Source organism: Bison bison, unplaced genomic scaffold, assembly GCF_000754665.1.
Source record: "Bison bison bison isolate TAMUID 2011002044 unplaced genomic scaffold, Bison_UMD1.0 scf7180017864167, whole genome shotgun sequence".
NCBI lineage: Eukaryota > Metazoa > Chordata > Mammalia > Artiodactyla > Bovidae > Bison > Bison bison.
This window is the reverse complement of record NW_011494739.1, coordinates 4,964,074-4,989,837: the sequence shown is the minus strand read 5'-3', so window position 1 is coordinate 4,989,837 and position 25,764 is coordinate 4,964,074. Positions and strand designations below refer to the sequence as shown.

General features: G+C 50.3%; 2 protein-coding genes and 1 long non-coding RNA gene across 8 annotated transcripts in view; 1 reads left to right on the top strand and 2 right to left on the bottom strand.

Annotated features, from left to right (window-relative positions):
* The window catches only part of LOC104989972 (guanine nucleotide-binding protein G(s) subunit alpha isoforms short), a 66,963-nt gene extending 66,225 nt beyond the window's left edge, over window positions 1-738 (bottom strand). For both annotated transcript variants that reach the window (XM_010841841.1, XM_010841842.1), the window contains exon 1: window positions 663-738. In XM_010841841.1, the coding sequence (XP_010840143.1) occupies window positions 663-705 (43 nt within the window). In that variant the 5' untranslated portion in view covers window positions 706-738. The remainder of the gene's footprint in view (window positions 1-662) is intronic.
* LOC104989974 (neuroendocrine secretory protein 55) overlaps window positions 1-1,638 on the bottom strand; it is a 57,778-nt gene extending 56,140 nt beyond the window's left edge. For all 3 annotated transcript variants that reach the window (XM_010841847.1, XM_010841848.1, XM_010841846.1), the window contains exon 1: window positions 663-1,638. In XM_010841847.1, the coding sequence (XP_010840149.1) occupies window positions 705-1,430 (726 nt within the window). In that variant the 5' untranslated portion in view covers window positions 1,431-1,638 and the 3' untranslated portion in view covers window positions 663-704. The remainder of the gene's footprint in view (window positions 1-662) is intronic.
* LOC104989975 overlaps window positions 1-20,673 on the top strand; it is a 31,293-nt gene extending 10,620 nt beyond the window's left edge. For 2 of the 3 annotated variants that reach the window (XR_825448.1, XR_825447.1), the window contains 5 exons: window positions 3,123-3,256; window positions 17,684-17,781; window positions 18,357-18,513; window positions 18,606-19,525; window positions 20,365-20,673. This is a non-coding gene — a long non-coding RNA (uncharacterized LOC104989975). The remainder of the gene's footprint in view (window positions 1-3,122; window positions 3,257-17,683; window positions 17,782-18,356; window positions 18,514-18,605; window positions 19,526-20,364) is intronic. The other variant, XR_825449.1, reaches the window with a different exon arrangement.
* Window positions 20,674-25,764: the final 5,091 nt, after the last annotated feature.

Sequence of the window (25,764 nt, the reverse complement as noted above, 5' to 3'; positions counted from 1 at the left end):
AGGACTGGCGCACAGCCGCGAGGGGCACTGGCGCTGAGGTCCCGCGGCTCCAAATTGGCAGCAACGGGTCCTGGGCTCCAGGCTCCAAGTGCTTTAATCGCCGCGCGCGAGAGAGACTTTCCGGGAGCAGGCAACTCTCCGGAGTTCTCACCCAATCCCTGCCTGATTACTTTTCGCACATTGCAACAGTGTCGCTACAGCGCAGCGGCCCTGCTTTCCGAAAGTTGGCGCGAGCACTTCCGAACCACGTTTTTGGCACCCGCCATGGCCAACTGGTTTGAGACTAGTTTCTCTAGGAGGGAAAAATGCACGTAAAATAAGTGACTTACCCGTGCCTTCTGGGTGTGCAGCTCGAAACCTGGGGTGCGCCCGGGATTCAGTCGTGCGTCCTGGATACCAGCTCGGAGACCTCTGGCTGTTTCCAGAGGGGCGCAAAGACGCCCCACCGTCCAACAAGCGTTTAGCCACCTGGGCGCCCACCGGCACCCTGGGGGAGGTCTGGGGAGCCCTTTCCAGTTGGCCCTGTGCCCCTGCCCCTCCCGGGCTGGCTCACTGAGCCCGCTCTCTTCCCGCTTTCCCTCTAACCTGCCTTTCCTCCCTCCCTTCCTCCCGCCGGTCCTGCACCGACCCCAGACTCGCCAGTTTAACGGTGGGCAACCAACCTGGGTCAAAGAACACAAGGAGAATCCGGGGCGCGTCTTCCATTAGTGACGCCGGATGGGGATTGCCCCCCTTTTGGAAGGGGACTCTGGGGATGGGTCGCGGCGGGTGGGCTTCTTGGGCTTGCAGCGGTGCTGCTGCTGCTTCTCCTCCTCCTTGGGCTCCTCTGACTCTTCGGGGTCCCTCGGATCCTTGTCCTCGGGCTCCTCCCCTTGTCTGGGGCTCTCAGACTCCTGAGTACTGGGCGGCGCACGACTCGGGGAGGCGTCGGGGCTCCGCAGCCTCAGGGCGCTGAGACGCTCGGTGAGAGACTGGTGGAAGGTGGGGCGCTTGGGCACCACGGGGCCCGGCTCGTCCTCGGGCTCGGTCTCCGGCTCAGTGGTGGGGGCGGTGTCAGACTCGGTCTCGAATTCGGTCTCGGACTCGATTTCAGACTCGGACTCGGTCTCGGATTCGTAGTCGAACTCTTCTTCCTGGTACTCTGGGCACTCGGGAAGGGAGGGCTCGAAATCTGTGTCCTCGTGGTCAGATTCAGGGGGCTCGGGGAATACCTGGGCTGCAGAGCGGTGGTGGGCGTTCAGGAAGGTCCGGCGCTGGGCAGCCGCGCGCTGCTGGGCGCGGGTGCTGGAGGTGGCAAGGGCGCGGAGGAGCGCGATGGAGCAGGAGAGCCAGAGGAGCGCGGTGGCTGCCCGGCGGCCTATGGGTGGGCACAGATCGTTGTAATTGTGGCGAGCTCGGCGCCCTAGCTGAGGTCGGGATCTACGATCCATCCTCACGCACACTCGGCGAATCCGACCCACCCTCTGGCTCTGCAGAGAGCAGCTCCGAAGCGCATCGGCCGCTAGAGCCGAAAAAGGTGCCCCTCGCGAGGGAAGAAGCTGGGTCCGGCGGTCCCAGCCCCACCTCGGCTCGAGGGGAAAAAGGGAAGCACCTACCTTCCTGACCACTCAACTTTCTAAAGCTCCGCGCCTCTGCTTGCCTCTCTGGGCATAAAGAAGGGATGGGAAAAGGGGTGGGAAAGTCCGTCTCCTCCGGGGCCCCTCTCTCTAAGTCTTAGACTCTGCAGCCTAAGACTCCGGAGAGGTGTCTCCGCTGGTCCTCTCGCCTGGGAGAGGAAAGAGGAGACTGAGGCGAAGACAGACGGGGCTGAGAGGTTCTGCAAAGTTGCGCGCCCGGACTTCTGCCGGGCATGTGCAGTAGGGAGGCGGGGGCGGGTCCCCGCGCGTTGCGCGGTGGCGCGGAGCCTCGGCTCAGACCCTAGTGGACCGGCAGGTGGCAGGAGGGAACCTTGTTTGAAAGGTTTTGGACGACGCGAGCGGCGGGGGGACCAGGCGGGTGCCATGGAGCAAGCGAGCCAGCCAGCCAGCGAGCCACAGGTTAGAGTGTGTGCGCAGCGGGGCATGGGTTCTCCATGGTGTCCGGACCCCTCCCCAGCTTCTCCAGGGTTATTGATAAATTGAACAAAGCCTGAAGCAGCTAAAAAATTTGCCGATATTCTGTCTTCTGGAGGAATGAGCGTCTGTACGTCACTATTAACTATCCAGTCCAGGGCATTTTCCAAGGGCTTAATATTATAGTTGGAAAAGGGTAATCTCAGGCAATCATTAATCGTGAGACACCTTTGGCAGATCTGGTCTAGAAACTGTAATTTGAGACGTTTCCAGATCCTTCCCCAATGCGGTCTGAAGCGACTAATTAATTACGGAATGGTTAGATAAGCATCTTCGCTAAGAAGGACGCCCACAGACAGACGAGGTGATGGTTTACACGTCCCCAAACCCGTTGGTGGGCCACCCTGAGCTCTAGCGCAGAACGAGGGCTGAAAGTCTCTCTTTGCCCAGAACATCCCTCAAGGAAGATCTGTGCTGATGGTTCAGTACGTGCAAACCAGTTCGCCGACCCTGGAGGGCGCTGCAGGGCGTTCGGCTATCAAGGAAACCGCAGGGTACCGTTCACAGCTCTTTTCATAAACAGGTTTTCAACAAAGTGCAGTCATTCAACAAATATTGAATGCCTAACTCTTGCCAACCTCTGTTCTAGGTGCTGAAGGTGGTAGAGTAGGAAGAAGAGGAAAGGAAAGGCAATCTCATATTAAGGAGAGAATCTTTAGGACTAATCTTATGTTAATCAGAGCATTAAATCACTCAGGACTCACTCCTTACCCATCAGCATTGTTTGATTCAGTATGCATTCTACAATATGAGAAAATTTATTGGGTCAACCAGAGTATTAGGGCTACGGGACAGCTAGACCCCCTAGGTCATATCGTTGAACCCCAAAGGAGATGAGACCATCTCTTGGCCCTGGAAAATCAAACGAGGTCCATGTTCTCCTGGAGGGGGTCCCTGGAGTGGTCCTTGCTTAGGAAAGGGTAGTACTTTGGAAGCTCAGGGGTTCCAGTTGCAACTTGACTGCTGCTTCTGCCCACCTTATTCAGATACAGAGCATCCCTTTTGCCCTAGTGACAGGTCCACCCGTGGTACAACTCAGCAAAACCATCTTCCTCAAGTCTGCAAGTACCAACAAGCTTCCAAGTGGCACAGGTGGTTTTTCTTGTCTTTGAGTCAACGTGGCAGAGACTTCAAGAGTCCATGAGGTAATTCTTTTTCTTTTCTTTCTTTCTTTATGGCTCTGCTGGGTCTTTATTCCTGCACTTGGACTTTCTCTAGTTGTGGGAAGCGGGGGCTACTCTTTGTTATGGTGCTTGGGCGTCTCATTGAGGTGACTTCTGTTGCTCAGTGGTTGTAGCACACAGGCTTAGTTCCTCCATGCCACGTGGGATCTTCCCAAACCAGGGACTGAACCCGTGTCCCCTACATTGGCAGGCGGATTCTTAACCACGGGACCATCAGGGTGGTCCCTCCTCTATGAGGTGATTCTGCTTTACCTTTTGTGGTAGTCCACAGTAGAGTGCCCTGCATCCACAGTGGTTCCTCAGCATGGTGGGGCACACACCCCTTTCCTTCCATGTTCGCCTTAGAGCTGTGAAGCCCAGAGTTAAGACCTTAGTGAGATCCTAGCCACTGTTTTGGACATGTGAAGGTTTTATATCTGCGGCTTGGCTGTGAATGGTCTTGAATGTTCCTGACCTGGCTTCTCAGCAGTGCCTGTCTTGTGTCTTGAGTTCATTGAGTTCATTTGTAGCATTAAAATACTGATCAGTCTAATAAAGTGGAATCGATTTGCAAACCTCGTCAAAGGGCACATGTCTGCATTCTTGTCGTGCTCTCTTCCTCCTCCTCGGTCCAGAGCGACCAAAAGGGGTTTACTGTCACAGATGCCTGGATCTGTGACATATGGATGTTATTACAGGACAGGGGACAGGGTCCTTTGGAGCTATAGATCTCAAATCCTGATCTCTCAGCCCCACCCTGAGACATTTCCAAAGGTTCTGCTCACGTTGACCCATCTGCTTTCTTTCTTTCAATCAGTGCAGCCCCCCTGACAGTGAGTGGAACATAAAGACATCACTCAAGTGGTTCTCAGGGCACATTGGGAAAAAATCAGGCAGATGTGGGTGCTGCTGAATGCCCTTTCAATGGAGACAAATGCCAGCTGTCAGCAATGAGGGGGATTATGATTCTTTAGTGGACATAAGAAAGTACTTCGTTTTGCAGGAGTGCTTTCTGCCTGTAATGGAGATGGCAGCTCAGAGCTGATCCACTAAAACAGATACACGAGATTGCCTGCATTATTAAAAAATGTGCATTACATAATACATAGTTTTGGACTACAGTCTGCATTAGAAATGCACTTTCTTTGCAAGATGCATTTTAATCAACAAATGAACATTTAACAAAGCACCGCATTTAGAGCCCCAGTCATGTATAGTTACAGGTACGTTTCTGGCGTTCATTTGACACGGGCTCCGAGAGCAGGAGGACCACACTAAAATACTGTTCCATCTCGCACTTAGTGCCGAGGCCAAGCAAATGGCTCCGTGCAGAAAACGCTCTTTAAAATGCATTACGTGTATGACTTTAAAAGTGCTTGCTGCAGGATGAATTTCAAAAAGGAGCAAGTGGTGATGAACGACCTCGGGTTGTTACCAGGCTAAGGAGCGAGGGGCTGTCTGTCTGTGGTAAATAAAGTGTGGATGTATGTCACCTGCGGGGCTTGGCCGGAGGGTGGCCCCTGAGCCCATGGGATAGGGAAGTGCAGTTCCCAGTTCATTCTGAAGAGTATTGTCTCCAGCCCTTTACAGGATCATCCTGGGGAAGAGGCACTAAGATGTCTTTTATGTGGCTTGGGAGGGTAGAATTAGAACCTACGGAACATAGTTCCAGCAGGCTATGTCAGCTCAGCCCAAGGAAGAGTATTCAAACAATTAGGACTGTGAAATGCAACGACTGTCAGGAGGTGGTTGGCTCTTTGTCAGGAGCAGCATTAAATCAAAAGACAGAGGACCACATATTGGAGATGTTTTCCCCAGGACTCCTGAGCCGGGTGGATTAGAACCCCACGCTCACTGAGTTCTTTTCAAGTCAGAATCTGATTTCATGAAAGGGGTCTGGAGGCCCTGGGAGAGGAGCTGAGGGCTCTATCAATGGACGTGTTCTTCCAACTCGGCTTCTATTTCAGAGGCATATGAAAGTGCAGGTGGCTCAATGGCAGGAAGGAATGTCTGGGTGGCAGTTTTAGGACACAAGCAAACAGGTGTTAACTGGGAAGCCTCAGCCAGTGGTGGGTGGGCCTTTTGTAACCAAGGTGGGACTCTGTGGCTCTCTGCTCCACAACTCACTGGCAGAGAAATTAGCCGTCTGTCTATTCATTATATTGGGCCTCTTTGCCTCCCTGCCCTGAGCTGTCTCAGAAATTAAAAATGAAATTAGCTGTATAGCAATTGCACATTGAGTCACTTCTATGACCAGGACAGTCTTCCAGGCCTGTGGGGAGATGGAGGTGATTGAGAGGGGACCAAGCCCTGCCATTTGACAACATGCACGTCAGTGGGAAATGCCCCCAATTATTAGAGAGTGGATTGCCAACAGGTGGCAAATCCTCAATCCTTCCCAGATGGGCAAACCAGGGAGGGAAGCCAGCGGGCAGTGGTTGTGTCAGGGAGTGTCCATCTGGTGGGTTTCTGCAGGAGGTGGGGTCTTCCCTCATCTGACTTTGAGGCTTTCTTTTCTTTTGTTGGGAGCCCATTAGAAGGCTTTCAACCCACGTGCCTACTGTGTGCAAAGCCCTGCTCTGGTACCTCTGGGGAGACAGATGACTCACAGGAATTCTCAGAAGGCTTGCTGGGGCATTGTCACAGGTCCCCTCAACACCAGTACATTTTCCAAGATGAGACGGAAGATAAAAGATCGGTTCTGCTCCTCCAGGCAAGTGGGTACAATCACTCTTGAACATATTTTTTGGACAATCATTCGAAAAGGTTATTTTTGAAGATGGAGAGCTTTTCAAACTTTCCTTTGGGTAGAAATGAATTCAGGGAGTTTGAAGTGCTACTCGCCCCTGACTGTGGCAATCAGCCAGAAGGCTCAACCCCTCCAGCCCTGGGAATTTGGCGTCAGCCCTCCTGCCTGCCCCCTACAGAGGTCTGGGTTTGTCTCGCTTCTCTGGGCACCATGTAACTTACTCAAGCAGTACCGGCATTGATTGGCTCTCACCAGTAGAAAGGGCCACAGGGCCAGGCCCCTGATTTTGTGATTTTGGGAGCACTCCCATCCAGAGCAGAAGCAGACAACAGGAGGAAGTCATCATCTTTTTGACCTGGCTGGCTTCTGTTGTTGGGATTGCGATTCTCTATTGTGTGTCCCCGTGCAGTGCTGCTGGTGTTGTCCTCTCACGAGTGGCCTTCGTTCGCCTTAGCTTTGTGCTCTCTCGAGGTTCTCCCACCAACCCTGCATCCACCCGCCTGCCCACCTGCTCCTGTCATGGGCGGAGCAATTTCTAGGCTACTGATCGAACAGAAAGTGTCTGGAAGGCCCTTCCCCCAGGCAGGGTGTAAGCTTGGGTGGCCAGGGCCTCCTGAGGCGGGACGCCTCCCTTTCTCTGTCTTGACTCTGGCTCTTAGCTTTCGTGTGGTGTGGTCCCAGGTTCACATTGGACTCTGGCTCTCTGCCTACTCTGTCCTGGAGAAATGAGGACTGGGCTCGGTCACCTGCCCTGCCCCAGCCTGCCTGGTGCTTTTCCATGGCCAGCGCTGCCCACGGCCCAGGTGATGTAGTGTGAGCTGCACCCTTTGCCCTCCTTGGCAGCCCCTCGTGGGGATGGTGGGCGGTGGGTGAAAGCGCTACTGATGGCAGAGGACGCTCAGCCGTCAGGAGTGTCCTCGGCACGCCGCTTTGCTTTTGTTCAGCTCACCCTGACTCCCACCTTGTCCCCTGGCCACTGGCATTAACAGAGAGCCTCCATGTTGTTTTTCTCTGCTCTGCTGAGGGTCTGACTCACCTCTCCAGGCTTGGTCCTGGCTGGGGGCGGGGTGAGGCAGTGGCGCGCCAGAGGGAGGGAGAGAGTCTGCTGGTGTCATGGTTCAGGCTGGCGCTCGGAGCCATCATTTGAGCCCAAGCTCTTCAAGATGTGATTAGACCAATTTTACACGCCTAGTCACTGAGGCTTGGGTAGATTGGGACTGTTTCTATATGGGCAAAGTGAAGTGGAGAATTGAGGCAATTATCTTCAGGCAAATGACGCTGGGCTCTGTAATCAGTCCGTTCTGATAACTAGGGAATCAGCCTCATTCATGGTGGTGGTGCTTGAGTTGAGGAGGATTCTAAGGTATTTGTTTGTTATTTGCACTTGGCTTTGTTTTTCCCCAAGGCAGTCAGGGGAGGGCCATCCTACTGACACAGATGCGAGTGTCTGTAGGCTGTGGGACCTGTCAGCCAGGCAGGGGTGGCAGGTGCTCTGGACCTGCCACCCCTATGAGCCACCCTATGAGCAGGTCCCCGGCCTGCTGGGGTCCGCCCTCTGCTTCCTGCTTCTGGTGGATACCTGCCTCCCCTTCTTCCCTTGTGCCTGCTCGTCCTGAGATGTTGGGCCAGAGGATGGACAAGGTCACTTCCAGGGCCAGGATTATACAGGTCTCAGCAGGCCCACAGTTAGACACGAACTGCTGGGGTTAATGAAAATGTCCCAGAACTGGAAGAATGAGAGAGCAGGTCTTCTTAGATCAGAAGTGAAAGCTCACTCTTGACTGGTGATGACTTCTGGACCCTCTCACTTCCATCTGTTTTTTGTTTTGGGGTTTTTTTTTTTTTTTGAGGGGGAAGCCTAAAATCATTGTAAATTGGGAGGTTTTCCCTTTGCTGGTCTAGAAATTTCTTCCTGAAAGAGCTGACATTTCCCTCCCAGCTCTTCACTGGTGAGAGAAGGAAAAACAAGACTTGTTTTCCAAATGGCTGAGTTTGATTGGTTTGTGGCAAGTGAGGACTTGGAGAATTCCTAATTACTTTCTGAAACAATCTGTGCAGCTGGGAAGTTGAGGGCTGTGTGGGGCCTGCTGGATGCCAGGCAGGTGGGCCAGGGCCCCTGACTAAAGAACTTGGAAAATTCTCTGGCGCCCGGTGCCAGCACCTCTGCCACCCCATCCTCACACTCACAGAGAACAAGATGAATCTAATGAATTTCAAATTGTGATTTGGACAGCCTAGGAATGAGGAGGTAGGGCTTGAGATGACCCTAGGGAAACACACAGGAATTCAAAAGGGTTTTTTTTAGATTGCCAAGAAATCTTCATCTTTGTCACTTTGAAATTTTCTGGTATTGCTTGGTTTGGTTTAGTCGCTAAGTCGTGTCCGACTCTTGCGACCTCATGGACCGTGTAGCCTGCCAGGCTCCTCTGTCCATGGATTCTCCAGGCAAGAATACTTAGAAACTCTAAAATGTCCTGTTCCAAATTGAGACAAGAAGGTTTTGAAAACTATCACTCTGTCTTCAGACTACGGGGACAGTAGTGGGGCCCGTGTATTTTTCTATTGGTAACGAATTTGATTCTGCTGTATTAAGTTGTGGTGTCTTTTCCCAGTGTTTTAGTTGGTTTATAGCCTTAACAATCATCATTTCATACTATAGTTCAGGATCTTCTGGGACAAGAATCTTCTGTGTGCTCTCAGAATCCTCTGATTGTTTTGCCCATTTATTTCTCTATAGAATTCAAGAATCGTTCTTACCAAATTCTGTAATGACCTTGGTGATGCCTTGACTGGATTTTGAGTCAATCTATAAATTAAGTTGGGAAATAGCGTTGTTAAGCCTTCAGCCAGAAGTTTGGTCTCTTCTTCGTTTGAGTTTCTATTTCATACATTAAGGATTTGTGTTTTCTTTATATAATTCTAATATATCCTTTGTGGAGTTTGATATATGAATATGTATCAAGTATTTCCCAAGCATTTGATATGTTTGTTGCTATTGTGAGCAGAATCTGCTTTATCATTATATTCAGGCTGTTGATTATTGTTTATAGAAATGGTATTGATTTTTGTGCATCTTTCTCTTGTTTTGCTCCCTTTACAATTGCTTGGTTTATGAGGCATCCAGGAGCTGCTCCAGCAAATGCTGAGAGGTGGATGTGGGAAGGTTTGTAGAAGAGAATCCCGTACATAGGAGAGAGTCCTGCTAAGTCACTGGTTGCCAGATGCCAACGCACAGTGGAGTGAGAGAAATCAAGATGATGTCGTGGGGTTTCCGTCAGGTTAAGCGTATTCCGGGAAGGGGCTGTCCTTGAGATGGAGGCTGCAGAAGCTTCCTACCTTTCGGTATTTCAGTGTCATTTCTTTTTGGGTGACAATTGATAGCAACTTGGGGCTTTTTGTTGGAAGATATTAGAGGACTTTTTAGAAGTTTATTTAAAATTTGGTTTTTATTTAGTTTTTTAAATGACAGCATATTAAAAAAAAAACCTCGTTGGCAACCTAGGTTGGCATTCCATAGTAATTTGAACATTTTAGCATTTTCTGAAATATCAAAATCAGGGACTTCCAACTCATGTTCTTTTGGACTTCACAGTTCTGTGTTATTTGGTAATTCTGGGCTTTCTTCTTAATTTAAAAATAAATTTTGGTTTATCCTTTTGTCTTCTTCTAGTTAGTCTTGTCATGTAGTTAGATTCATGTTTTTATTTCTTCCTTCCTCTTTTCCTGGCTTCTTCACCCTTCCTTTGTGTGTTGGCATGTTCCTGAGACTATGTGAGAGACAGGAGTCATTGCTCCTTTTCTAGAGGAGATGGGTGCAGTGGGGCATCCTCGCTGTGCTTCTTTGTTTAAAGGGATTTTCTCAATGTCTTTTGTCTGAAGCTACTTAGGTGGGTTTTAAAAGGAAACAGGGACTTCCCTGGTGGTCTAGCGGTTAAGACTCTGAGCTTCCAATGCATCCCTGTTCAGGGGATTAAGAGCCCACATGCCGTGTGGCATGACCAAAAGTGTACAAAAATAATAATAAAATAAAAGGAAATAAGATGGTATCCTGTGAGAGGAACTCAACAGAAAGGCTAGGATGAGAGACAAGAAGCTGGATTGGGAACAGCTGGGGCTGGAGATACATCTTGCCTCCTGCTTCATAGCTAACCAGTGGCACTACCTGTCCCGTCTTCTGCCTCCACAGTTGCAAAATAAGGTCCTTCTAGGGTCCAAAGAAACCTACCCTCCAGAGTTGTGAAGGTGATGAAATGAGGAAAGGAATTAGCAAGCGAACTGGTATTGAGCTGCTGAAATGATAGCTTAATTGACTGCAGCTCAGTTGGTGGTGGTGGTCAAGGTCAAGAAGCCAAGAAGGCGATTGTGCTTCCCCCAGAGAGGCAAGAAGAACCTAATGTAAAGTTGGGGCAGCCAGTCAAGTTGGGTCTTGTGTCTTAGTGGCCTCTTATGTACTGTATCTTTATCCATTCATCTCTTGAAGGAAACTTAGATTGCTTCCATGTCTTGGCTATTGTAAATAGTGTAACATGTATCTTTCCGAATTGGACTTCTTGTCTTTTCCTGATGTATGGCCAGGAGTGGGATTGCTGGGTCATATGGTGACTCTGTTTTCAGTGTTTTGAGGACACTTCATACTGTTATCCATAAGTGGCTGCATCAATGCACATTCCCACCAGCAGTGCAGTAGGAGGGTTCCCTTTTCTCCACATCCTCTCCGCATTTGTCATTTGTAGACTCTTTGGTGTGAGATGGTACTTCATTGTAGTTTTGTTTTGCATTTTCCTAACAGTGATGTTCAGAGAAGGCAATGGCACCCCACTCCAGTACTCTTGCCTGGAAAATCCCATGGCCGGAGGAGCCTGGTGGGCTGAAGTCCATGGGGTCACGAAGAGTCGGGCATGACTAAGCGACTTCACTTTGACTTTTCACTTTCATGCATTGGAGAAGGAAATGGCAACCCACTCCAGTGTTCTTGCCTGGAGAATCCCAGGGACGGGGGAGCCTGGTGGGCTGCCGTCTATGGGGTCACACAGAGTCGGACACGACTGAAGAGACTTAGCAGCAACAGTGATATTGGGTATCTTTTCATGTGCCTTGAGAGATGAAATCTTAGCTCCTTGGCAGTACAGGTTGGGAGACTTGAGGCTCAGAGGTGGGACCTGCTTGGAATGGCAAAGCCATCTCTTAGATGAGAACTTTTGTGATTCAGGTTTAGTTTATTGTTCATTCCGACAAGTGAGGCATCTTCCCTGAGACGTGGACTGTAAGCTGAGGGCTCGGATGTCAGCCCCTTGATATCAGATCTACTTTCTGTGAGCATCCAAATGGACAGTTCCCAGCTTCGCATTCTTTTCTTGATCACTGTAGAACTGACATTCTGCCGGCTTTTTGTTAAAGAAAGAGCAGAGCAGGAACTGACCAGAAGTGGTTTGGAAGCTAGAAATAGAACTATACCTGCCCTTAGTAATCAAGCCTGGCAGAGTCCACCCAGCAGCCAGGAAAGGCTTGGGCAAGGTTAAAGTGAAGATAATTTGGTGACACTTATTTCTGCCGGTGGTTCAAAAATTCACCCAACTCCAAAAGCACCTGTTAACTACTTAAAGCTTGTCCCCCAAATATGGAAGTTAGGAACAAGAAAGACAAGTCAGTTTTCTCAAGATGTCTGCTTCATGAAACCTGTGACATAGCAGCAGCTCCTCTCTGGCATTACTTTGAGATATTTAATGTTTAATTACAAGTAGAATATATGAACTAGTACATTACATAAGAAGTTTAAAATACTAACTAGAGCTAAAGGCCAAAGTCTGCCTTAATAACCCTCAACTTGTGACTGTCTCCATAACCCACCTCTCGAATGCCCCTGAGGTTACCAACTTCACATACTGGCCAGTTTCCACAGAAAAATTGCTTTAAAAAAAACAATGGAAGTAATGTCTATGCCACTTTGTGGCTTTTCACTTGGCCCTGTATCTTGGAGACCCTTGGCTGGGTCACGGAAGCTGCCTGGCTCTTAGATTGTCAGTCATCATCTCTGTCTGAAGAGAACATGCTGATAGTTCCACCCCACCCCCACCCCCGACCCCATGCACTTGGTCCCTGTTAGAAGACCATCGCCCCTGTCCTTTCAATCTGCTCCTATGTATGTGTTCACAGGGGCTTCTCTAGGGTTGCGACTGCTGAGGTAGATCTAACTGTCTGCCTGGGTCACAGGTAGACACGGGGCCTTGGCTCAGCCGCCCTTCAATACAAGGCCACCAGTTTGATCCCCAGCAGCACATGTGACTCCACTCTCCACACCACCCTGTTCTTCTGGCTTGGAAAGCCCAGACCTCCCCAGGGTGGGAGTGAGGGCTTAGGGCTGGGTCTGTGGGGTCGTGACCTGGCCTTCATTATTCTTGTCTCTAATGGATCAAGAAAAAACACTGAATTTCAGTGAAGTTTATTTCAGAGTCTGCCACGAAGACAGAGGGTAGAAAAACCTCAATAAAAGATCTGAGAAGAGAGAGGCCGTGTATTCTGCGGTCAGGGCCACTTTTAGTTCTTCTTGAAGGTAACTGAGCTCCTGTAGAAATAGCACTGTTCACTCCGCTACCACGTGGCAGCTGATAGTTTTGAACCCAGGCGGTAGACCTCTTTTCCTAATCCTGGATCTGGACAGTTTAAGTTCGGAATGGCCGCAATTTAAACAATGCTCTTCGGCCTTTTGAATCTCTGTCCTCCCCCTGCTCCTACCCAGCCACTCATTGCAGGCATAGACAAGTTCGTCATGGAGCACAACTAGGGTGACTGTGTCGCTGTCATCCAAATGGGACATACTTGAGTGTGGAAGGCAGTGCTAATGAGGAGAAGGGTGCTGAGATGACAGGTGACCCCTGGCTTTCCCTTAATAGTATTAATAATGTGGCACTAAAATGCATAAGGGAGGTAATACAATTAATAATATAATTACTTTTAACGATGTTTAAAAGAAGTCATTCCCATCTCAAAGTATTTTTCAAATAGGCTTGTGTGTGATGAGAGAGGGTCTGTGGTTGAGAGCACTTGTGGAGTTGGGTGAACTGCCTGCATGAAGAGTAATGTGCTTGTCTGTTTCTTTCTGAAGTCACTATGGAAACTTGGGGCAAAGCAAACTCAGGAGAGAAAAACGGGAGCTTTCCAAGAGGTTCCTTGGGGCTCCTGACCAAGAGCTGAGCCCTGTTGTTGAGGGCTTCCTTCAGCAGCAGCTTTGGTGGGCGGTGGGCTCTGTGCTGGCAGAGCTGTGGAAATGCTCCAAAGCACAGGACGGGGAGCCGAGGAGGCTCAGTCCAGCCAGGTAGCTGCCTATTGTGTGGAATGGCCACTTCTAAGCAGATAACGTAGTCAGAACTTTCTGAGCTCAGTAGCAGCTTAGAAATTAGAGAAGCTTTTGCAGTCTCTTAGAAGTGTCGAGATCATTTGTGCTCAAACTTGTTGCTCTTGTAGCTTCATGATTTTGCCATATTGCCACACTCTAGCCATGGAATGGTTTTCTTTAGGTTCACTTGCTTTCTTTACATAAATGAGTTTGGTTTTAAAGGACAGTTATACCACCATCACTTAGCTCCTGGCTGAGTGTTTCTTAAATACATATATAATATGCCAAGATCATTGCATAGCTCTTAAAACAGATAGCGGTGGTCCTCGTCTCTGGAAATCAGCCCAGATGCTGCCTACATCCAGTCCAGCACCCTCCTTTCCCTGATAGATACTCATGTGGAACCCAGAGGGGTTATGAAGACAGGTGGTCTTCCTGTATCCCTCACCATCAAAGGGGACAGGTTAGATTTGACGCCAGAACCAGGGAAGGCCTCTCCTGGTGGACATGTGGTAAGAAGAGTTCTCCCACACTGCAGCGCCCTGTGGAGTCTCACCGGGACCCAGTGGCTGGGGCGGGTCTGCTTTCAGTGACACTTGCCTTCTCGTAATACATCGACAGACGCAGTTGTCTTGCTCTGCTTTTACCATGACATTTGCTGTCACTTCACATACTTCAGTTCCGTTTGCAGACACAGCCAAGAATGAGGCTTAACAGGGGGCTTCACCCCATGCCCTTGGCCTCAGCAGAGCTGCCTCACAAGCAGCGCCCCGGGCCTGGGAGGGCTGTGGCTGCCCTTCTCACTCAGGGGTTTAGTGGGGGAGCGGGTCTTCCATTGCGCTTTCTGTTTTTGACCGACTGCCAGAAAATGCCAGGAAAGAGAGCCTGTGCCTGAAAGGCCGTATTCAGACATAGTGAAGTTCAAAAGCAAGCAGTCTATGCATGATAAAGGCGAAGTGCTGTACATGAGCAGCACATGGTCAACCCAGATCAACTCGCGTGACATCTTCACTGCCTCCATGAGAAGGTGGGCAGGGGAACAGGGGGTCCAGTTGATCAGGTTACCGCCTGTGCTTTCTTGGGTCAGCTGGAGGGTTACAAGGCTCATTGTGGTATTTTTAAACACTGAATTTAAAAGGTATGCGCCAGTGGAATGGGACATCTGACACCAATCCAGGGCACGCGAGGAGGGGACCCGATGTTCCGTCACCTGCCAGGCCTCACTCCCTTCTCTGCCAGAGAGTACCAGCACACACTAGGCCCTCAGCAAACTTCTGTTGAATACTTTTTTGACGTGTATATTTTTAAACTTGTTATGGAAGTTTCCAAGCGCCCCGAGGCAGAGAGGGGGCCAGGGCCCCAGCACGTCTGCATGGCCATCAGCCCCACTGCCCTGCTTCCCTCGATTGCCTCTACCTTTTCTCTGAGTGGACTTTAAAGGATCTCAATTCCAGAAATCATCTCATTTCACCCCTACTCTTTTTGAGTTCTTTTGGGGGCTGTTGAGGCCACCCTCTTCCTCCATTCCCCGGGGGTGAGCATGTCAGGTCATGAACCTGCTTTCCCTTCTTCTTCCCCACAAGATGTGTAACCACGGCACAGACCGAGGGGACCTGGCCTGAGGAGCAGACCTCACTCCTGCGAGCCCGAGTCTCCTAAAGCCACCACCCAACATCTGAGTTCCCTCTTAAAGGCCCCCAGTTGCTCACTGGAAATGTCCTCTGTTTCGCCAGCGAAGTGGACGCATTTCCAGTGAGCAGGCAGGTTGCAGCTGTGGTCTTTCCAAAAGAATGCACACATGGAGCCTACGGGGCCCAAATCAGCGTGATGTCAGTTGTCACCGTCCGTGTGGAAAGATTTTGCCCCTGCCAGCTGCCGGGCCCCCTTGTGCTCTATTAATCCCAGGGCCATGGGGCCCGTCGGGGTCGGCAGCCAGGCAGAGGGACAGCTGTGGTGGATACCGCACCACACTCCAGGCATGTGCTCTGTGTCCCGGGCACACAGATGGTGCAGAGGCCCCCAGCCTGCGCCTGTCTTCTCCTTGTAGGGTCGGGAATGGGCTGGGCTGACAATACCCTTGACACAGGAGCCAAGTTAAGAGCTGTGAGATGGGGTGGAGGGCTTGGCCACCGCGTTCCAGGTCAGCTGACGTTTATTGGAAGCGGTGGCATGTGCCGGCCAGTGAGGCCCTGTATTCCAACAGCTGGGGGCACTGGGCTTTTATGTGCCAAGGCTGCACAGATATTTTTAATGTCCCAGGACACACGGAAGCCCAGTCATGGCAGGGTAGAGGGGCAGCAGGGTTTGGAGGCCGCCGCCTCACCATGGCCAGATATGGTCAGGAGAGCAGGGCAGGATTAGGTCTGGGAAGCAGCCCAGCATGTGAAGAGGTAGCGAGAAGGTCATGTGAGTGAGCTAAACGTCCTGGCAAGCGGAGGAGGGGCAGGTGAGGACTCTGAGCGGGTGCTGGGGACAGGGTACGGCCCACAAGGGACAGGTCTGGAGGTGGGAGGTCAGCAGGACCCAACCCCCAGCTCAGAGGGGAGTGGGGATACAGCTTTGGTTCAGGCCCTGGTTTTGGCTGTAGAACAGACCTGAGCACCTGCCTCAGCGCCCCACCAGTGCCCCCTGGGCAGCTGTTCCTCTGCCTAGGACCTTTCTCCCTTCCCGCACAGGCCCCGAAGTGCCACCGCTGTTATTAACAGCAGAAATTCATCTGTGGATGCCCACCACCCCAGAGGGGAGCTGGACGCTACCCCCAGGCCTGAACCCACCCAGGATGTGTTTCATCCGCACAGATTTTTTTAAAGTCTGACTTCTGTTCGCCGCGAACGTTTCGATCATAGGAGATTTTCCCAAAAGCTTTGGAGATTTGACTTTTCTGGGCCTAAGGGAGCCTTTGGGTGTCTGGGGCCCACTGTCCACAGGCCCTGAAGCTGAGGGGCGGCCGCCCCCTGTCGGTGAGCCACAGACCCGCCACCACCTGGCCCCATCAGTCAAGGCTGAGCAGGCCTGGCCTCTGTAGGCATCTGCACTTGCCTCCTGCAGTAAAGTGGAGCTATTATTATCTCGGGAGGAATGAGGGCCATCAAAATTAGCCTCTGAGCGGCTGCCCAGGGCCTCCTTGACTTTGCCTTGACATTGGGCCAGGAGACCTGGGCTCATGGACCTGCCTGGAGTGGCCTGGCCTGGCGAGGAGGCAGTGGAAGAAGGGGGCAGTGAGCCCTCCCTGGGCCTTTGCTGAGCCCATGGGGCCAGCAAGGTGGCCTGGTTTTCTCCAGTGGCCGCTTAGCAGTCTGAACAGACTCCACAGGGCCAGGGTAGTGACCACAGCTACACCAACATCTGTGCAGCTCTGGGCCTCTCAGCTGTGGTTAGGAAGGCACCAAGGAGGCTGGGGCAAGGCTGAAGTCTGGGTGTGGCTCAAGGCACAGGCGAGGGAGAGGAGGAGGGCGCTGTGCTGGAGGGGGTCTCTTGGGGCCTTCAGGGCCTTGGCTGTGGGCAGCTCTCGAGTAATTCCTATTCCTGTGCAGAATTTACTCCTGGTCCTCTGTGGTTCCGACTTCACTATTGCTTGTCCAGGCCCCTGGGAAGAGCCACGGCAGCTGTGACTACTGCTAGGCCTTCAGGGACACCTTCCTGGGGGATTGGGAGGTCCTCTTTCCTTGAGGAGCTTGGCCTAGGGAAGCTCTCCTCCTGCCTTGTTTGTTCCCCTCTGATGAGTCTTTTCTCTGGTGGCTCAGCGGGTATAAGAATCTGCCTGCAATGCAGAAGACACGGGTTCAATCCCTGAGTCGGGAAGATCCCCTGGAGGAGGAAATGGCTACCCACTCCAGTATTCTTGCCTGAAAAATCCCATGGACAGAGGAGCCGGGTGTCCCAGAGTCGGACACAAGTGAGCACACGCAACGAGCGGGGCCTTCTCCGTCCCAGGAGAATACGTTCATTCGTTCAATCTTCACAGTAGTCTCAGAGGGAAGCTGAGGCACAGAGAGGTCAAATAACTTTCCTGAGGCCATACAGGAGGAAAGTGGGGGAGCCCAGATTTGAACTCAGGTGGTGGGTCAGGCTGGAGCTGGGGTGGCTTCCAGAAGCCAGTGTCTGGGAGGCTTTCCCTCTGAGACCTTCTGTGGACTGTGTAGTAGAGGGTCTCTGCTGCTTCTGGGCCCTTCCTCAGCTCTTGGGGCTCAGTCTGTCCTGAGCTGGTTCCTTGGGGCCTGGAGCCCACATGGTGGGGAGGGTACCCTGCTGGCCTTACGGACACCAGCAGTGCCTCCCCTCCTCTGGCCCCCTTTGAGGAGGCCGCTCATCCTCATCTTCCAAACAGGGTGATACAGATTTTCTCGGGTTTTCTGACCAGTGAGGAAAGTGATCCTAGAGAGAGATCAGTACGAGCACCACCTCTAGTCCCAATGGGAACAGCAGGTACCTGGGGGTTAGCTGGGTGGGGGGCGGGGTGGGTGGGTGCCTGGTGCAGTGTGTCCATTATGATGGGGGCTCCTGGACACCCCCATGATCTCGCTGGAGCCCCACCCATAGTACTGATCTCTGGGTGATTGACCTTGCCAGGGTTACAGCCTTGGCACAAAGTGCCCCAGGCCTAACAGGTGGTGCCGCTTTCTTAGGAGACTCTCCAAGGTAGGTTCCTAGGCCCACCCACACTCTCCCACCCTGGACACTTCTTGGACCTGCTCTGGACCTGTGGCCCTGTGGTCTCAGGTAGGTGACGTGACCCATGTGGGTTTCCTTGTCTGCATGATGGTTGGGTGACGACGCATCATGGGTTCCACCAGCTTTTTCCCTCCCATTGTGAAGGAGGCCACGCCATACAGCTCCCCACCCCACCCCTGCTCTATAGCATCAGCAGGGCCTCACGACTCTGACTCCTTTCTCTGGCCAAGTAGAAGGATAAGGCCCGCAGGAGTTAACTTCACACAGGTGATCTGTCTGAGATCATGTTGGAGGCCTGGGAGAGCTCCACTCAGCCCATTTCATTACAGCCTGCTCGCGTTCACCTGAGAAAGGGGCCCGTTTTCAAAATCATGGCTACTTCTCTAAATCAGCAGACAGCAGCCTGAAGATCACCCGTAAATGTCTGCTGCACTGAGGGCTGTTTTGGCTAATGGAAAAAGGACACCAAGTTGAAGATCCATCCAGGTGTGACCTTGGGGGCTGTGGGCATGTTGTGGTGTGTGAGGGGGTTGCTTATCGTGTTAACCTTTTGCCCCCTTATCTCTCTCTCCCCCAAGCCTTTCTGCTTTCAGTGTCCTTGGAGCCATCAGCAGCTGTGTCCCCCACAAAGCCCTGACACTACTCTGTGTGGTACTACTGAGCCTCCTTAATGTCCCTCCTTGCTGTGAAATCTTAGTGCTTCAGCCTCTTCTTGATGGGTATCTCACCTTGCCCTTGAAGGAGAGCTTTGCTCAGAAAATAGAGTCCTGGGAGGTAAGGTGTGGTCTTCACCCTCCAATAGAACCCACCTATACTTAAGGGTCTCCATGTTGCAGGGTCTGCAGATATCAGATAGACTGGGGTCCTGTCTGGGCCAGCAACGGGCCTCTTAGAAATACCTTATCACAGCTGACCTTAGGTTCACGACTGAGCTTCTCTAAGAGGCCTGATTAATTCATGGTGCCCCGTCACCCATAGCCACCCCGAGACACGAGGATTTACTGTACCAGTTTATTGCCAAGCTGTATTAGTTGATAAGCAGGAAACTCCAGACCATCTGTTTAAAAATAAAAAGTTAACAGCGGCACAGCCCTAGAGCTCACACTTTGTACTGCTGCATAGTAAACGAGCCCACTGGGTGCAGTGACCTCGGCTGAGGTGGCCACGGGCTTGTCCTCCACCCCTCTCACCCGGGGCGCCAGATTTGTGGAGGACAGAGCACCACCACACACCCCCTGCCACCCTGCCACAGCCAGCATCACTCGTCCTGGCTGCTCCCAGGCCCCTCGTCCAGGTCTGGCTGCGTTTGAGGGTTTCTAACTCTTCTTTAGACCCCAGAGACTGTTCCCAGCAGGATGTCCATCCCATCAGCTGAGAGTCCTCATGGTCAGTCTCATGGACCTGTCACGGAGGCCAGCCTGCAGGGCAGGACACAGGAGCACAGGCCGAAGAGGGCTTCCTGTGACTGCTAAGGACAAGCCTTTTGCTTGGCGCCTGGGTGAGCTGCCAGCCCCGTTTTCATTTGCAGCTTTTGTTGGATTCTGGGCAGGGTCTCTGTCCATCGCCATGGCACTGGGTGGTAGGGTGGGGGTTGGGCATGGCCATGGCCCTCTCTCTGGGGCCCCCTGTGCAGGACGACATTGTTAACACCACCCGTCATTCAGACCAAGGCAGTGCCAGAACCTTCCCAGAAAAGCCTTTGGAAGTGAAATGTTGAGGCCACGGCAGAGCCACGGTCAAGTTCTTCTGCTTCCCATGGTGCCCTGAGCCTGCTGCCAAGCCCACGTTCAAAGGCTGTTTCTTCAAAGTTAATGGTGCCGCCTTTGAGCTGGGAAGGGAAGCGGGCAGTTGGGAGGCCCGTTTCCATGTGCATGTTTGAAGGGGTGGTAGGGGTTCTTTGGTTTATGATGGTGTGAAAACTTGGGCTGGGGAGAGGGGTCCATGTCCACCTGGGCACTACCTGGCCCCACGTGGGCAGGGCTGGGAAGGGGCGTCAGGCACCGCCTTGTGGAAAGTGACCATGAAGGACCCTTCCGGAGGGCCCCCCCCAATCCTGTTGTGCTTGGTTCAGAGGGTTGGGCGGAGGCTTTCCTGAAGGGTCTGAGAGAGCAGCACCCACAGGCTGTGTACTCAGGAGCTAGGACGTGGGGGGTTGGATGAGGGGAAGGCCAGCCCGGCCTGGCCGCGTGTCTGCCTGCTTCCCTGATGGAGGCCCGACCTGGTCAACTGCCCTGTGGCGGCCAGTGAGCATCAAGATGAAAACCCAGGAGCGCAGGCCCCTGACCCCAGCCTTGGCCTTGAGCACCCACAGCTCCCTATTCTCCTCACATTCTTTAGCCTGCAGCTGTCGGCCGGTCTGCACCTGCCTGTGCACCCGCTTTTGGAGTCTTTCTCCCTCACCCCAACTGGACCCCTGGCCTGGCCAGCCCTCCCCACCCTTGGGAAGCCTCTCTCACCGTCCAGCCCTCCTTGGACATCACATCCCTTTCGTCTGATCTCTCTGGGGAAGCCTATTTGCTGTCCATGGCTTCTAGTTCTTCTGGATGAGCACCCAGGGGATGGCCAGAGCTGCTGTGCCGACTGAATGGCCCTCCAGCTTCTTTCTCCACACGTGGCACTCAGTAGGTGCCTAATAAACCTGTTTAGAATGAGTAGATGGGTCTCTTTCTCTTTGTTCGTTGTGCATGGAGCGCAGCTCCACACATGGGAGCCCTGCAAGACCGCGTGCACACAGATCCTGGTCTGCCCTCCCGCAGGCGCTCCTGACTCGTGGAGCCTAACACTACATCCCAGAGCACACTTAGAGCAGAGTAGGCATTGAGGTGATGGTTGGATGAGGGGATGGGTGGGCAGATGAATGGAGGCACAGAACACAGACTCAGACACTTGAGGATGTGCAAGAGGCAGCGAAGTTGAAAAGTGCAGAGTGGCCTCCCAACAGCTGATGGGACGCTCTGGGCAGGGGCGGGAGGTGTGGGGGTGAGCGGTGGCCCAGGATGCAGCGATCTGAGCAGAGGCAGGAGGAGGACACCCTGTTCCCAGTATAGCAGATTAATTCCTCTGAGAAACTGACCGCTCCCCACCCCCCTACCCAATCACAACAGCAATTAGAGTTGATGTACAATTCCTGGGGCCCAGTGCCCATTCACAAACCTTGCTGGGTGTGGCCTGGCTCCACAGGCTGGGAAGGGGAGCTGAGGAGGAACTGTAGGAACAGTGCCAGGCCTCCAGTCACCTCATGTTGGGGGTTTGCCTGGGAGATGGCTGTCCCTCTTCTGCTCCAGCAGTTAATACCAACCAGGCTCAAGTGCCCCCACAGCAGGGTACCAGGCAGAAAGGCACTTGGGTGGACAGGACAGGGAGACCAGGGGTTCTGGGGCAGGTCAAGAGTAAGACTGAAGATAAGCCTCATTAGAAACTGATAAATTCTGCAGAAAAGTGAAGCAGCCTAAAAGAAACAAGAAAACAAGGTATGCAGAAACAAAATGAAAAGAAGACCTATAGACCAAGACAAAGTATTTGCAAATGAGGCAACTGACAAGAGCTTAAATTCCAAATATACAGCTCAGGCAACTCAATATCATAAAAACCCAATCAAAAAATGGGCAAAAGCCCTAAATCAGCATTTCTTCCAAATGTCTGTATGGAACACTTACTCCATACAGATGGTCAATAGGCACATGAAAAGATGCTTCACATGGCTAATTCTGGAGAATGCGAATCAACTACAGTGAAGTAACACCTCCCACGGGTCAAAATGGCCACCATTGAAAAGTCTACAAACAATAAATGCTGGATCGTGTGGAGAAAGGGGAAATGTTCTCCTGTTGGTGGGAATGTAAGTTGGTGCAGCCACTATGGAGAACAGGATGGAAGTTCCTTAGAAAACCAGAAATAGAGCTACCATATGACCCTGAAATCCTACACGTGAGCATATATCCAGAGAAAAACATGATCCAAAAGGATACATGCACCCCAATGTTTGTAGCAGCACTACTTACAATAGCCAAGACATGGGAGTATCCTAAATGACCACCAACAGATGAACAGATAAGGAAGATGTGGTACATGTGTACAGTGGAGTATTAGCCATATAAAGGAATGAAATAATACCATTTACAGCAACATGGATGGACCTAGAGAGATCTTATTAAGTGAAGTCAGGAAAAGACAAATGTTATCACTTATATATGGAATCTAAAAAGAAGTGATACAGATGGGCTTATTTATAAACTGGAAACAGACTCAAAGATGTAGAAAAAAAATTAATGGTTACCAAAGGGGATGGGTAGGGGAAGGGACAAAAGGAGGTTGGGATTAATATATACACTAGTGGTAAAGAATCCACCTGCAATGCAGGAGCTGTAGGTTCTATCACTGGGTCGAGAAGATCTCCAGGAGAAAGGAATGGCTACCCACTCCAGTATACTTGCCTGGAGAATCCCAGGGACAGGAGCCTGGCGGCCTACAGTCCATGGGGTCGCAAAGAGTTGGACATGACTGAAGTGACTTAGCATGCATGCATGTATAAAATAATCAACGAGGACCCACCGTATAGCACAGGGAACTCTACTCAAAACTATGAAATAACCTATATGGGAAAAGAATCTGAAAGGAAAGGATCTATGTATAACTGAATCGCTTTGCTGTACCCTTGAAACTAAAACAACATTGTAAATCAACTATACTACAATATAATATAAAATGTTTTTTAAAAAGCAAAAAAATGCACTCCAACGTTCACAGCAGCATCATTTACAATAACTAAGACACAGAAGCAACCTAAATGTCCACTGACAGATGAACAGATAAAGACGTGGTACATGTATATAATGGAATATTTTTGAACCATAAAGATGAAATAATGCCATCTGCAGCACCATAGATGGATTGTCATATTAACTGAAGAAAGACAACTATCACATGATATCATATGCGAGATGTAAAAAAAAAAAGACAGAATTACAGAACAGAAACAAATTCCCAGACATAGAAAAGCATAGAAAACAAACTTAGGGTTACCAAAGGGGATAGTGGGACTGGGGGCAGGGGATAAATAGGAGTTTGGAATTAACATATACACAGTAGTATACAAAAATAGGTAAACAGCAAGGACTCTAGAGCACAGGGAACTATACTCACTATCTTGTAATAACCTATAAGGGAAAAGAATCTGAAAAATGTATAATTTACAATGTAGTGCTAGTTTCAAGTGTACAGCAAAGTAATTCATATATACATGAATTAACAAATTTAAAAAGTTTTTTTAAATATCACAAAAAAACACCCAATCAAAAAATGGGCAGAAGACTTAAATAGTTCTTCCAAATATGGTCTATATAGACCACATTGTCCATACACATAACCAAGAGACACATGAAAAGATGCTCCACTTTGCTAATTATTGGAGAAATGCAAATCAAAGCTACAATGAGGTATTGCTTCACACTGATTAGAATGGCCATCATCAAAAAGCCTACAAATAATAAATGCTGGAGAGTATAGAGAAAAGGGAACCCTCCTACACTGTTGGTGGGAATATAAACTGATGCAGCCACTATGGAGGACAGTATGGAGGTTCCTTAAAAAACTAGAAGAGCTACAAGGGAAAGGCTACCCACTCCAGTGTTCTTGCCTGGAGAATTCCATGGCGAGAGGAGCCTCCAAAGAGTCAGACACGACTGAGCAACTAACACAACACGCATATGACCCTGCAGTCCCACACCTGAGCGTATATCCAGAGAAAAACATTATCCAAAAGGATACATGCACCCTAATGTTTGTAGCAGTACTACTTACAATAGCTAAGACATGGGAGTATCCTAAATGTCCACTAACAGATGAACAGATAAGGAAGATGTGGTACATGTGTACAGTGGAGTATTAGCCATAAAAAGGAATGAAATAATACCATTTACAGCAAATGGATGGACCTAGAGATGATCATACTAACTGAAGTCAGAAAAAGACAAATGTTTATCACTTACATGTGGAATCTAAAAAGAAATGATACAAATGGACTTATTTACAAACCAGAAACAGACTCAAAGACCTACGTAGGCCTACTCAAAGACCAAACCAAAAAAATTTATGGATACCAAAGGGGATGGGTAGGGGAAGGGACAAAAGGAGGTTGGGATTAATATATATATACTAGAGGGATTGGGGGCAGGAGGAGAAGGGGACGACAGAGGATGAGATGGCTGGATGGCATCACCGACTCGATGGACGTGAGTTTGAGTGAACTCCAGGAGTTCGTGGTGGACAGGGAGGCCTGGCGTGCTGCGATTCATGGGGTTGCAAAGAGTCGAACACGACTGAGCGACTGAACTGAACTGAAGTGGTAAAGAATCCACCTGCGATGCAGGAGCTGTAGGTTTGATCACTGGGTTGAGAAGATCTCCTGAAGGAAGGCATGGCTACCTACTCCAGTGTTCTTGCCTGGAGAATCCCATGGACAGAGGAGCTTGGTGGGCTAGACAGTCCACGGGGTCAAAAAAGTCAGACATGACTGAAGTAACTTAGCATGCAGGCGTATATAAAACAGATAATCAACAAGGACCTATTGTATAGCACAGGGAGCGCTACTCTGAAATAACCTGTATGGGAGAAGAATCTGAAAAAGAATGGATATATGTGTAACTGAATCGCTTTGCTGTACACCTGAAACTAAAACAACATTGTAAATCAGCTATATTGTTGGGGTTTAGTTGCTAAGTCATGTCCAACTCTTCTGCAACCTCAGGAACTGTAAGCCTTTCAGGCTCCTCTCTCCATGGGCTTTCCCAGGCAAGAATAGTGGAGTGGGTTACCATTTCCCGCTCCAAAATAAACTATGAAAGTGAAGGTGTTAGTTGCTCAGTCATGTCTGACTCTTTGCGACCCCATGGACTGTAGCCTGCCAGGCTCCTCTGTCCATGGGATTCTCCAGGCAAGCATACTGAGTGGGTAGCCATGCCCTCCTCCAGAGGATCTTTCTGATCCAGGGATCGAACCCGGGTCTCCTGCATTGTAGGCGGATTCTTTAGCATCTAAGCCACCAGGGAATTTCAAAATAAACTATACTACAATATAAATTTTTTTAAGTGAAAAAAAAAAAAAACCCATGCACTCCAATGTTCAAAGCACCATAGTTCACAATAGCTAAGACGTGGAGGCAACCTAAATGTCCACTGACAGATGAATGGATATAGAAGATATATTGCATATTTATATATATGTGTGTGTGTGTATATGTATATATAATGGAATACTTTTAAGCCATAAAAAATGAAATAATGTCACTTGCAGTAACACAGATGGACCTAGGGATTATCATATTAAGTGAAAAAAGTCAGACAACTATCATATGATATCATACATGGAATCTAAAAAAAGGATTGAAATGAAATTATTTACAGAGCAGAAATAGACTCACAGCCATAGAAAAAAAACTGACAGTTACCAAAGGGGGTAGCGGGGCTGGGGGTGGGGGGTAAACAGGAGTTTAGAATTAACATATACACACTTTTGTTGTTCAGTCGCTCAGTCATGTCCCACTCTTTCAAACCCATGGACGGCAGCATGCCAGGCTTCTCTGTTCTTCACCATCACCTGAAGCTTGCTCAAACTCACGTCCATTGAGTTAGTGATGCCATCCAACCATCTCATCCTCTGTCATCCCCTTTTCCTCCTGCCTTCAATCTTTCCCAGCATCAGAATCTTTTCCAGTGATTTGACTCATTGCATCAGGTAGCC